Source organism: Narcine bancroftii, chromosome 3 (assembly GCF_036971445.1).
Source record: "Narcine bancroftii isolate sNarBan1 chromosome 3, sNarBan1.hap1, whole genome shotgun sequence".
Lineage (NCBI taxonomy): Eukaryota > Metazoa > Chordata > Chondrichthyes > Torpediniformes > Narcinidae > Narcine > Narcine bancroftii.
In genome coordinates this window covers 313,650,444-313,664,544 of record NC_091471.1, presented here as the reverse complement: position 1 = coordinate 313,664,544, position 14,101 = coordinate 313,650,444, and the positions used below count along the sequence as shown (strand labels likewise).

At 43.3% G+C, this 14,101-nt stretch overlaps 1 protein-coding gene across 3 annotated transcripts in view; it reads left to right on the top strand.

Moving 5' to 3' along the window:
- The window catches only part of LOC138759070 (microtubule-actin cross-linking factor 1-like), a 35,859-nt gene extending 25,171 nt beyond the window's left edge, over positions 1-10,688 (top strand). For all 3 annotated transcript variants that reach the window (XM_069928933.1, XM_069928932.1, XM_069928934.1), the window contains one exon: positions 3,314-10,688. In XM_069928933.1, the coding sequence (XP_069785034.1) occupies positions 3,314-3,321 (8 nt within the window). In that variant the 3' untranslated portion in view covers positions 3,322-10,688. The remainder of the gene's footprint in view (positions 1-3,313) is intronic.
- The last annotated feature ends 3,413 nt before the right edge of the window (positions 10,689-14,101 follow it).

The window sequence follows — 14,101 nt, the reverse complement described above, 5'->3', positions numbered from 1 at the left end:
TGGAGATGAAGGCTGTTGAAGGTTACAAAATGATGAAGGTGGGTTGCAGAGTTAGGCAGAAAAGTGGTAGATGGATTTCAATCCAGATAAGTGAGAGTTGATGCATTTTGGAAGGACAAACCAGAAGGCTGAGTCCAGAGTTAATGGTCGGTTACTTAAGAGTGTGGATGAACAGAGGAACCTTGGGTTGCAAATCTACACATTTCTCAAGGTTGCCACACAGTTTGATAGGAGAGTGAACAAGGATTATGGTGTGCTGTGATTCCTTCATAGGGGGTTTGAATTCAGGAGTAGAGTGGTCATGTTGCAAATCTATAAATCTTTGGTATGACTCACTTAGAATATTATGTTCAGTTCTGGTCACCTCATTATAGGAAGGAGAGGGGACAGAGGAGATTTACCAGGATGCTGCCTGGATTGGGAAACAATTCTCATGAGGCAAGGTTCGCAGAGCTGGAGTGTAGAAGGATTAGAGGAGACGTGATAGAGGTCTACAAGATCTTCGACATCCTTCCGTGAATTCAGGGACCAGAACACTACGTAATATTCCAAATGCGGCAAACCAAAATTTTATACAGCTGTAACTTGACTCACCAACTTTTACACTCAGTGCCCCAAATCAAGAAATCCAGCAGGCTGGATGTTTCTTTACCATCCTCTCCACCATGTTGTCTCTTTCAGGGAGCAGAGAGCGCTCAGCTCAAAATCCTTCTCTTCATCAATGCTAGAAAAGATATATTGTAGTCTTTCCCATGCATTTGACCTCCCCCCCTCCCAAATCCAGCACCTCACTCAGGGGAGGGAGAGGGGAAGAGGAGGGAGAGGGGAAGGAGATGGAGAGGAAAAGAGAGGGAGGGAGTGTTGTCGAGGAAGGGGGAGGGATATAGTGAGAGGGTGAAGGGAAGAGGAAAAAGAGAGAGTGGGGAAGGAGAGGGAGGGAGAGTTGTCAAGGAAGGCAGTGGGATAGAGGGAGGGAGGGTAAGTGGAAGAGGAGGAGAGGGAAAGGGGAAGAAGAGAGAGGAAGAAATGTCGAGGAAGGGGGGAAGGATACAGGGAGAGTTTGAGGAGAAGGAGAGGAAGTGGAGAAGGAGAGGGAGAGAAAAGGATAGGGAGGGAGAGTTGTAAAGGAAGGGGGAGGAATATAGGGAGAGGGTGAGGGGCATAAGAGAGGGGAAGGAGAGAGAGAAGAACGGAGTGGGAGGTAGAGTTGTCGAGGAAGGGGTGGGTTAGAGGGGAAGAGGAGAGGGAGAGGCAGGGAGAGTTGTCAAAGAAGGGAAGGGATTGGGGGAGTGGGTGTGGGGAAGAGGAGAAGTAGATGGATAGGGGAAGGAGAGGAAGAGGAAAGAAGAGGGAGGGAGAGTTGTCGAGGAAGGGTAAAGAATATAGGGAGATGGTGAGGGGAAGGAGAAGGGAAAGAGGATGAAGGATAGTTGTCAAGGAATGCAGAGGGTTATAGGGAGATTGTGAGTGGAAGGGAAGGAGAGGGAGGGAGGGAGAGTTATCGAGGAAGGGGAGGGATATAGGGAGAGAGTGGGGGAGGAGAAGAAGATGGAAAGTGGAAGGAATGGGAGAGGGAGGGAGAGTTGTCGAGGAAGGGGAGGGATAGTGTGAGGGTGAGAAGAAAGAGAGGGAGAGAGGAAGGAGATGGAGAGGGAGGGAGACTTGTCGAGGAATGGGGAAGGATATAGGGAAGAGTGTAAGGGTAAGAGGAGAAGGAGAGCGATAAGAGATGGAGAGGGAGAGGAAAGGAGAGAGGGAGAGTTGGTGAGGAAGGGGGAGCGATATAGGCTGAGGGTGAGGGGAAGAGGAGGAGAGGGAAAGGAGAGGGAGAGGAAAGGAGAGTGAGGGAGAGTTTTCGAGAAAGGGGGAGTAATGGGGTGAGGGTGAGGTGGAGAAGGAGAGGGAGAGGGGAAGGAGAGGGAGGGGAAGGAGTGGGAAAGGGAGAGGGAGGGAGAGTTGTTGAGGAAGGGATAAGGATTTTGGGAGAGGGTGAGGGGAAGAGGAGGAGAGGGAGAGGAAAGGAGAGGGAGGGAGAGTTGTCGAGGAAGGGTAAGGAATATAGGGAGAGGGTGAGGAGAAGGAGAAGGAGAAGGGAAAGAGAATGAGGGATAGTTGTCAAGGAAGGCAGAGGGTTATAGGGAGATTGTGAGGGGAAGGGAAGGAGAGGGAGGGAGGGAGAGTTATCGAGGAAGGGGGAGGGATATAGGGAGAGAGTGGGGAGGAGAAGAAGATGGAGAGTGGAAGGAATGGGAGGGAGGGAGAGTTGTCGAGGAAGGGGAGGGATAGTGGGAGGGTGAGAAGAAAGAGAGGGAGAGAGGAAGGAGATGGAGAGGGAGGGAGACTTGTCGAGGAATGGGGAAGGATATAGGGAAGAGTGTGAGGGTAAGAGGAGAGGGAGAGCGATAAGAGATGGAGAGGGAGAGGAAAGGAGAGAGGGAGAGTTGGTGAGGAAGGGGGAGCAATATAGGCTGAGGGTGAGGGGAAGAGGAGGAGAGGGAAAGGAGAGGGAGAGGAAAGGAGAGTGAGGAAGAGTTTTTGAGGAAGGGGGAGTAATGGGGTGAGGTTGAGGTGGAGAAGGAGAGGGAGAGGGGAAGGAGAGGGAGGGGAAGGAGGGGGAAAGGGAGAGGGAGGGAGAGTTGTTGAGGAAGGGATAAGGATTTTGGGAGAGGGTGAGGGGAAGAGGAGGAGAGGGAGAGGAAAGGAGAGGGAGGGAGAGGGTGAGGAGAAGGAGAAGGGAAAGAGAATGAGGGATAGTTGTCAAGGAAGGCAGAGGGTTATAGAGAGATTGTGAGGGGAAGGGAAGGAGAGGGAGGGAGGGAGAGTTATCGAGGAAGGGGGAGGGATATAGGGAGAGAGTGGGGGCAGGAGAAGGAGAGGGAGAGGGGAAGGAGAGGGAGAGGGGAAAGAGGAGGAAAGGGAGGGAAAATTTTCGAGGAGAGGGATTTTGGGAGAGGGTGAGGGGGAGAGGGAGAGGAAAGTAGAGGGAGAGAGAGTTGTCGAGGAAAGGGGAGTGATAGAGGGAGAGGGTGAGGGGAAAAGGAGAGGGAGAGGAAAGGAGAGTTTTTGAGGATGGGGAGGGATATTCGTAGAGAGTGAGAGGTAGAGGGGAAGGAGAGGGAGGGAGAGGGAGGAAGAGTTGTCGACGAAGGGGGAGGGATAGAGGGATAGGGGATTAAAGGGTTTCTATTGTCTCTGAATCTTTACGAAAAAGTGAAGATGATTTTGAGCTGAAGACCATTGGTCGTCTTCGCGTGATCTTCCTCAACTCTGTTCATCTCTTCCCTTGAATGACTTTTGTTTCCGTTGCTTGTAGATTCGTGAAGCGCAGAAGGGAGGACAACAACTTGTGCTGGAAGTCGAGCTGGTAGCAGGACCATAAGGCAGCCACACTTGGAAACACAATCAACATGTTCAGGTATTTCTACATCCAGTCCTGGAGGATCTCAACAAAGTTCAAGCAAGATTTCTGCCAACACCTAAAAATTCGACAACTCCAAAAAAATGTAGTGAACAGATCTGACCTTTGTACACGTCATTCATCACCCACACCAAAGCCTTTAACTCTGCATCAAGGAAACAACTATAGGACACCCCTTCTAGTATTAGATGAACTGAAATGGAAGTACGGATCCTGAGGCTCTTCAACAAAGGCATATTGGCCACAGTCATGGTCAACATGAGTACTTGGGAGCCTTTTTGCATGAAGTGAAGAGTAAACAAGGATCCGTGTCAGGTCACTCGCCTGAGTGCTACTGGTACCATGTAACCCAGTACTACCTGTCACATGGTCGAGTCGTCGGCGACTAAACCGGCTCCCCAACTAGGCTTGCCTGGTGAGGAGGGTGGCTAGACACCCTGCAGGATGAAAAACAAGACCTGTCAAAGGGTGGATGAACCATGGACAGAAAGGTCTGGCAAACCATCATCTGAGAGGGAACAGCAACCTTCAAAGCCAGCAGATGTGCAGAAATAGAAGAAGATGAGAGGAGAGGCCGTACCAACCCAAGCCTGATCTGCCATCTGGAACAACCTGTCCTGAATGCAGAAGAACTTTCAAAGGCAAGATTGAACACAGAAGCCACTTGATAGCAACGAGGAGGAGAACTTTCTGACAGACAGCGCAGAATTCAAACTGAGGTCCAGTCCTGACCACTGGCCATGTAAAGGCATTGCCCTAACCACTACATCAACCGTGACACCCTGTCGGCTCAGAGAAGCCGGCTGGAATCTCGAGCGTCTGGAGGAATCGATGTGTCAGGCAGCAGTGGGGAGGGGTCGGGGATCAGCGGCGGCAGTGGGGAGGACTCGGGGATCAGCGGCAGTTCCTACCACACCCCCACACACACAAACCCTGACGCACACGCCCCACACACACACACACATACACACTCGATTCTTTGAAAGATTTTATTTAATATTCTCAAATTACATAAAGAAAATCAAATACACATAAAATAACTGTAAACTACATCCCCTCCCCCTTACTAATACAATAAAAACCAAAAAAAGAAAAAAATAACCAAAATAAAGAAAAAAAAAACAACCTCTCCTCCCCCAAAACTTTAGAGAAATGTATCAAATATTCCCTGATTGGTCTGCCAACATTACAACATTGATTTAATTTCTATAGCCATGTGTTTCAAATATAAACACCACATATAAATAAAAAAGAGTAATTACTTACATTATATGTTAATTTTTCTAAATATAGACAAGAGTGAAATCCGTTATGCCATCTTTGCAAGTTTATATTCTTCCATGTGACAGCTATACATTTTCTCGCTACTGCTAACCGAAATCTTAACAAAGCCAAATATGGTTTAGGCATTTTGAATCAACAAATGGAACATTAACATAACCCAACAAACATATTTTTGGATCCATTAAATATCCCTTTGAAACAAATCCCTCAAAAATTTTATAATTTCCTCCCAAAAATGCTTAATTTTCTTTCACGACCAAACTGAATGTACAAAAGTAACTTTCTGCTCTCTACATCTAAAACAGAAATCTGTTAAACTGAACCCATATCTCTTCAATTTCTAAGGGGTTGAATATAATTGATGCAAAAAATTCTAATTGACCATAGTATACCTCACATTAATTAACTTGGTAACACCGTCAACACACAGTTTTGACCATTCCTCCCATGTCAAAATAATATTTAATTCTTTCCCATTTGTCTTTTTCCATTTTCTCCTGCAACAACCAATACATATCAGAAATAAAGCCTTTTTCACCTTTATCTGCAATTAATAATTCAAATTTCTTATGACCTGGTAAATTTATTTCCTTCCCACAATTCTTCTTTAAATAATCTCAAAGTTGGTAATAAACAAAGAATTTGATGCAATACCATATCTTTCCTCCAACCTTTTAAATGCACAAAACCTCCCTGCTTCAAAACAATCTATTTCATTCACTAATCCTTTAATTTCCCAATCTTTTAAGTAAGGATTCTATCATGAAAAGGGAATTAATTTATTCTGATATAATGGTGATCTTATCGAAACTATTCCGATAGAATCTAGAATTAAATTGCGATTTTACCAAATATTCATTGTATGTCGAAAAACGGATAATTTAAATTCTTATAACAATAAAGGATTCCATTTATAAATAAAATGATTAATATTATTTTCCAAAATCTGAGCCATCTTTATCTTTGCCCACCTAGAAGATTGTTCATTATCAAATAACCAATTAATAAACTTCATCGGTGCCACCTCATAATAATTATAAAAACAATGTAATTGCAAACCACCCAATTTATAATGCCAAGTCCATTTTTGGAAAGAAACCCTCGATAATTTACCTTTCCATAAGAATAACCCAACTATGCAAGGAATAGATTGAAAAAAGTATTGTACTCGAGCATAAATGTTCATCTTTATGCAATTCACTCTTCGTATTAAGGTCAGTGATAAATCTTTCCACTTATCTAAATCAATTTTAACCTTATTTCATAAAGGTACATAATGCAAAATAAATAATTCATGATCATTTTTATTTACAACTACTCCTAAATATTTAATTTTATTTGACCATCTAAATTTAGTAATTTGTCTACAATCCATAAAATCTTCTTCTGCTATTGGTAAAACCTCACTCTTTTCCCAATTAATCTCATATCCCAATAATTTACCATACTTATTCAACAAGTCCTGTGATAATTTTAGTGAAGTTTTTGGATTAGTTAAATATACAAAAACATCATGTGTAAATAAGCTAATTTTATTTTCATTTTCTCTCACTTTAAGTCCTCTAACACCAAAATCATGTCAAACAGCCTGAGCTAAAGGTTCTGTCACCAAAGCAAGTAAAGCAGGTGAAAGAGGAAAACCCTGTCTTGTAAAACAAGATAAATTAAAAGATTTTAAAATCTCACCATTCGTTATTACCCTTGTCATAAGTTCTGCATATAAAGCCCTAACCCAACCCCTAAAAAATGGAACAAAATTAAATTTTTCCAATACTTTAAACAAAAACTTCCACTCAACTCGATCAAATGCCTTCTCAGCATCCAAAGATATATCCGTTGGTTGATTATCTTGTTGTTTTTAGCATTAATTAATGAAATCAATTTAACTATATTATCTGATGACAATTTAACTATATTGTCTTTGACAAACCCTACCTGATTGTTACGTAAAAAAATTTGGCAAATAATTCACTAACCTATTATCTGAAACTTTTGACACCAATCTATAATCAACATTTAATAATGATATCGGTCTGTAAGGTGACACTTTTAAAGAGTTCCTTTCTTTTTTTAGGTATAACTGTAATCAATGCTTTTGAGAAAGATTCTGGAAATACATCCATTTTAGTTGCTTGTTTCAAAACATCTTTATATAATGGAAATAATAAATCATTAAATTTTTTATAAAACTCCACCTTAAATCCATCCTCTCCAGGAGATTTCCGATCAGGCATCGATTGCAAAGTTTCTCTCAATTCTAATTCAGTAAATAAAATATCTAAATTCTTTACCTCAAATTCATTCAACACTGGCAAATTTAAACTAGATAAAAATAAATCAATTTGATCCATTTTTTTATAACCCTCTGACATATATAAATTTTCATAAAATTTTAAAAATTCATCAGTATTCATTTATGTAATTTCTCCATTCTTCCTAATAGCATTAATTGTCCTTGATACTTGCTCAGTTTTATGTTGCCATGCCAAACCATATGCACTCTTACTCCCAATTGATAATAACATTGTTTAGACTGCAAAATCATTTTCTCATATTTATACGTTTGTAAATTATAATGTAATTTCACTTTAGATAAATTTATCTTTTCATCCTCTGTATATTTTTTTTTAAATTTTTTCTCCAAGCCTTCGATTTCCTTTTCCAAATTTAAACTTACGAATAAATAGTTTTTTTCTCTCTTAGTTGTATAGCTAATAATTTGTCCCCTCAAATATGCTTTTAAAGCATCCCACAAAATAAATTTACTTTGAACTGAATTTTCTTTCATTTGTAAATAAAAAATAATTTGATCTCTCATCTACTAAATAAAATCTGGTCTCTTCAATAACTTTTCATTAAACCTCCAACGATAAGCTGTCTCAGTTAATTCAGTCCCTAAACATTTAATGAAGGATATGAGAATAACCTACTTTTATCTTCTGCAAAATTAAATCTACCTTGTAAATGCACAGAAATCAAAAATACATTTATTCTAGAGAAAGAATTATGCCGAGCTGAATAAAGTGAATAATCTTTCTCAGTTGGGTTTAAATTCCTCCAAATTTCCACTAAATTTAAATCCTCCATCATCTTAAACAGTCTTTTTGCCATTTTAGTTCTTTCAACAATTTTTGGAGATTTGTCCAACAAGGGATCCAAACAACAGTTAAAATCTACTCCGACTAACACATTCCCATATGCCTGATTCGAATTTAAAAATGTCCCTGAAATAAATGTCTGATCATCTTCATTTGGTGCATAAACATACATTAAAGTCCAACTTTCAGAAAAAAATCTTCCAGTTAACAATCAGTACTCTTCCAACATTAGCAAAAAAAAAATCCACAGCAAAAAGTTTTTTTTAATTAACTAATATCACCACGCCTCTAGTTTTAGAGTTTAATGTAGACAAAATTACATGTCCTGACCAATCTCTCTTCAACTTCACATGTTCTTTTTCTGTCAAATGAGTCCTTTGCAAAAATACAATATCTACTTTTAGCTTCTTTAAATTTTTATTTTTTCTGCCTTTTTCTCCATTGATTGTAATTCAAAAGATACATTTTTACGTATCAAAATAGCTACATCTTTAGCCTTAGAATTAAATGAAGAATATACATGCCCAACCCAGTTCCTTTTTAATTTCACGCTTTCATTCACATTCAAATGTGTTTCTTGTAAAAAAGCAATATCAATTTTCATTTTCTTAATATACGCCAAGACCCACGTATATTAATCTAACTATTTAATCCTCGAACATTAAAAGTAGCAAACCTCAACTTTGACATATCTACTATTATTACTAAATACCAATAATATCTTTATATAAAAACTCAAATTAATGTATATAGGCCCTCCAATAAAAAAATCACAAATTAAAAACTAAAAAAAATTAAAAATAAAAAAAAATAAAAAAATAAAGAAAAAGGAAAAAAAAAGAAAATCCCCCCCCCCCAAAAAAACTACCAAAAGGTAGTAATCCTCTAAACAAAAATTGGGTGTGGGTCACCCACCAGTGGCTGATGACTAGTAAAGAAAGTCCAAATCTCTCCTTGCCCAGCCAAACAGTCAGTAACATCAAAATATTATAAGAACAAAAGAAAAAATAGAATAAGAAAATTCTTTTTACCCAAAAGACTCCAATCTCGAAAATCCCATTTCAGAAGTTGGACTCTTTCCATTCCTGTTTTTTTCCCATTTTTGCCATTTCTTCCTTTTCCAGAGCTACCAAATTTTTCTTTAGGAGATAATGCTGGACTATGTCTTTGTCCTCTTATATCTGGCCATGAGCCAGCAAAAATCATTGCTTCACAATCAGTTTCAAAAAACCAAAATTGACAGACTCCGTAAAACACCTTCAACACTGCAGGGTAACGAAAAGTAGACTTATAACCTTTATGCCACAAAACTTCTTTAACTGGATTGAATCGATGTCGACCTGATGCATTTCCAACAATGGAGACATTTTCCTGTGTGCTCCCTCCATTGAAATCAAAAGGCTTTCCACTTCTTGGGAACACGCACCTTCTTCCGGGGAATGGGTAATTCCAGCCATCCTTCATTTGGTAGCAATAGATTTTTTTTCAGCCCGCACAGGAAATCTTTGGGGTCTAGGCAATGAAGAAATTGAGCCAGGGGCTGTTTCAGGTCGTCTAGGCCCCAGATCCTCAGCACTTCGAAAATGTATATTCTTATGAACTTGAGGTTTAATCTTTTTACCATTAGTGGCCATAATAATTCCTTGATACTTTAAACTAAAATTTAAAAAGTTTAAACTTGAAAACAAAGGTTTAAAAACAGGTATTTAAAAATCTGGCCAGAGAGGTCGAGATTACATGTCTAGACTCTACGCTATCTTGCCACGATCCCTACTTTTAGCTTCTTAATATAATCTATCACACATTGCCTTTTTATTGGGTGATTTAAACCCTTAACATTAACAATTGTAAAACTTAAATTACTTATTACAACTTTCAGAATGGCACCCAATCTTTCACAATTAACTTAAACAAAAACCCTCAAACAACAACAAAAAACACTTAAATCCCCCCCCCCCGAAAAAACTGCAACACACTCGAGACACATAGCCCAGACACATACCCCAACAATCACACACCTCCCACACACACACCCTACACACAACCCCCAACACACATCCCCAGACACACACTCCACACATACAAGGCCCGACTAACACCCCCCACAATCACACACCTCCCACATGCACACCCTACACACACATACACATCCCAGGAACACACCCTCACGCTCATAAACTCCCACACATACACTCTGTGCACACACAAACACACACACATATCCCCCATACACATACTCCCCCACACACAACCTCTGACAGATATACACAAACACCCTCCGACACTCATACACACCTTCCACACCCTCACTCCACAAACACCCAATGCACCCACAGTCCCTCTCCCACACACCACACCTACACATATACCCCAATGCACAACCCAGAAACACCGCCCACATACACCCCTCACACACACCTTCACACATGAGCACCTCCCACACACAACTCACAAAATCAACTCCCAGCCACACATCCCACACATAAACGCACACTCACACTCACCCGATACAACCCCTAGACAGATAAACCTCCCACACACATACCCGTACACACATCCTCTCACACTCAGTCCCCCCCACACACACCCACCCACACCCCATATACCTCTCACACACACCCCCAAACATACACACCTTCACACTTGACCAACTCCCACACACAACCAACACAAAATCAACACCCAGCTACACACACACATACATGCACACTCACACAATACAACCCCTACACAGATAAACCTCCCACACACATACCAGTACACACATCCTCTCACACACACAGTCCCCCCCACACACACCCACCCACACCCCATATCCACATACATACTTCCCATCCCCCCATATGCACCACCACACATACCTTAGAACATACCCTAACATTCATACACTCCCACAAATACATGCACACACAGCCACTCCAAAATATTTACCACACACACACATCCCACCATGCACACAACCCCATACATCTGCCCCAAAAACATGGCCCCAATGCACATCCCTCACTCACCCCCACATACACATCCCACACAATCATAACCCAACAGACTTCCCCACAAATACAATAACATACCCGTCCCACACAAACCCAACACAAACCGCACACACACCCATTCATAGACCTCCACCCATCCCCCAAACACATACCCCACATACACACCCAGCACATGGACGCCCCTCCATATTCACCCCTGCACAGACCCCTGCACTCACATCCACACACTCGCACCCTCCACACTTGCAACCCCTACACTCACACCCCTGCACACACAACCCACACACAAACCCATTCCCAATCATGCCCCCTACACACTCCCTCCCTCGCATGCACTGCCACACATATTTCTCCGCACACACACCCTTCACACCCTTGACACAAACATTGCCAGACAAATCCCACCATGCACACGCACTAATGCGACCCTGCACAAACACCCTCCCACACAAGTCCCTCACACATGCACTCCCACTCACATGGCCCTACACACACATCCCGAACCACATACCCCTATACACACACACCCCATAAATACGCCCACACACACACTCCCTCATACAACCCCCACACACACAAACCCGCAAATCCACGCACCCACACCACCCCACACATATTTCCCCCACACTCATGCGCTCACACACACACATTCCCTCCACGTATATCACACACACACACACACACACCAACCCTCCATATGCAAACCCCACACAAGCCACACATCCCATACCCACACACACACCTTCTATATTCAAATCCCACACACACACAAACCCCACTCATAAACACCACACAAGCACAAAACCCCTAACACAGACAAACTCACACACAAAAACCCCACACAAACACAAACAACCCCCACACTCAAATCCACCCCACACACAAACCCACCACACACACTAACCCACCACACATACATACCATACTCACATCCCCAAACATCAGAGACTTACCCAAATTCCCCACACACACAAACGCCAAAATAGCGCCCATGGTGGAAGTGAGGGCATTGGTGCAGTCGCTGACCCATGGGGAGGTGTGGGTGAGGGCATTGGTGCCATCACTGATGGAGGGAGGGGGGTGGTGCCGTCGCTGATGGAGGGAGGGGGGTTGGTGCCGTCGCTGATGGAGGGAGGGGGGTTGGTGCCTTCACTGATGGAGGGAGGGGGGTTGGTGCCGTCGCTGATGGAGGGAGGGGGATTGGTGCCATCGCTGATGGAGGGAGAGAGGTTGGTGCCATCGCTGATGGAGGGAGGGGGGGTGGTGCCATCGCTGATGGAGGGAGGGAGGTTGGTGCCATCGCTGATGGAAGGAGGGGGTGGTGCCATCGCTGATGGAGGGAGGGAGGTTAGTGCCATCGCTGATGGAGGGAGGGGGCTGGTGCCATCGCTGATGGAGGGAGGGAGGTTGGTGCCATCGCTGATGTGTCAAGGGGTGCAAGATGACGTCATCATTGACAAGTATGGGGATGGAAGCAGCGCTGACAAGCGGGGTGGGGGCGCATGCAATGCTTGCCATGTCCTATATACGTTGGTGCCCCACACAGACACTGACACACACACTCACCCTGCCACACACACCCAATCACACATACACACCCCCACACACACCCCAAACCCACACCCCTCACACACACACTAACACACCCATGATGCACTCCCCACACACCCACCCCCCACAAGCACACACCCCTCACAACCACACACACACCCCTCACACACACCACACGTAACCCACACCCCTCATACACACACCCCTCCACACCATCTCTCCACCCATCCCACACACTCTCACCCCCCACCCACACATCCACACACTCAGACACCCCCACACTGCCCCCTACACATATTCTCACAAACACACATCTAAACACACTTCCCACACACACCCCTCCCCCACCCATCCCTCACACACACACCACATTAACACACCATACACACACCCACCCCCACACACCCCACTCCCTACACATCCACCCCCCACAAACACACATCCCTCACAAACACACACCACACACACCCACAAACACACTTCCCACACACTCAGACACCTTCCACACTGACTCCACACAACACACAGACCACACACAATTCCCACACACACTCCACATACCCACATACTTACACACACTTCCCACACACACTCCCACTTACACACACACCCCACATCCCCACACTTACCAAACACTCACCCCACACAAACCTCTCACATCCACTTCTCACACACTCAATCCACACACTCAGACAAATCCCACAGTGACCCCACACACACACATCCACACTCCAATAGAATCTCTTTTCTCCCTCTCCCCTTAATCCCGTCTCCGAACCAGATTCTTGTATTAAAAGTAGACTTTGTTCCTAGACGAATATAATATGGGTCTGGAAGTCGGGTTTTAGAATGAAAGGTTCTGAAAATCATTCAGGATAGGTCCCCCCAATTATTTTGGGGCAAATTGGAAGATGTTCTTTTATATCAGCGACATGTTCTATCAGTGAGATAATTTTGTCGAGTTCCTTCCATTTGACGTCGATGTTGTGCTTTGTAGAAATGTCTACATATATTTGTTCACTTATGGAAAATGGAAAGAAGGAAATGCATACACGCACACATACCCACTCCCACACCCTCCCACACGCACACATACATACACACAACCTCCCTCACACCCCTTCTTACACACGCCCACACACATACCTACCCAAAAGGACCCAAGCACATACACTCCACACATATCCACCACACAATCCTACCCACACACCCCACACACAACCCCTCACCCATTCCCTCCATAACCCCACATGCAGACCCCAAACACACACCCAAATCCCTCAAAACTCCAGACACACATCCCAATGATTTTGGGGCAAATTGGAAGATGTGCTTTTCTATCAGGGATGTGTTCCATAAGTAAGTTAATTTTGTCGAGTTCCTTCCATTTGACGTCGATGTTGTGCTTTGTGCAAATGTTCTGTATATATTTGAGCGTTGATATATTTGTATATATTTGTTCACTGTTCTGTATATATTCTGTATATATTGTATATATTCTGTATATACTTTTTCACTGTAAACAAAAGCCCCACATATCTGCACACACACCCTCACACACACACCCTCCCCCACACCCCTTCTTACACACGCCCACACACATTCCCACCCACAAGCAACCATGCACATATAACCCACACACATCCACCGCACAATCTCACCCACACACACCACACACATCCACTCACACGTTCCATCCAACACCCAATACCCGAACATGCAGTCCACAAACACACACCCAATTCCACACAACT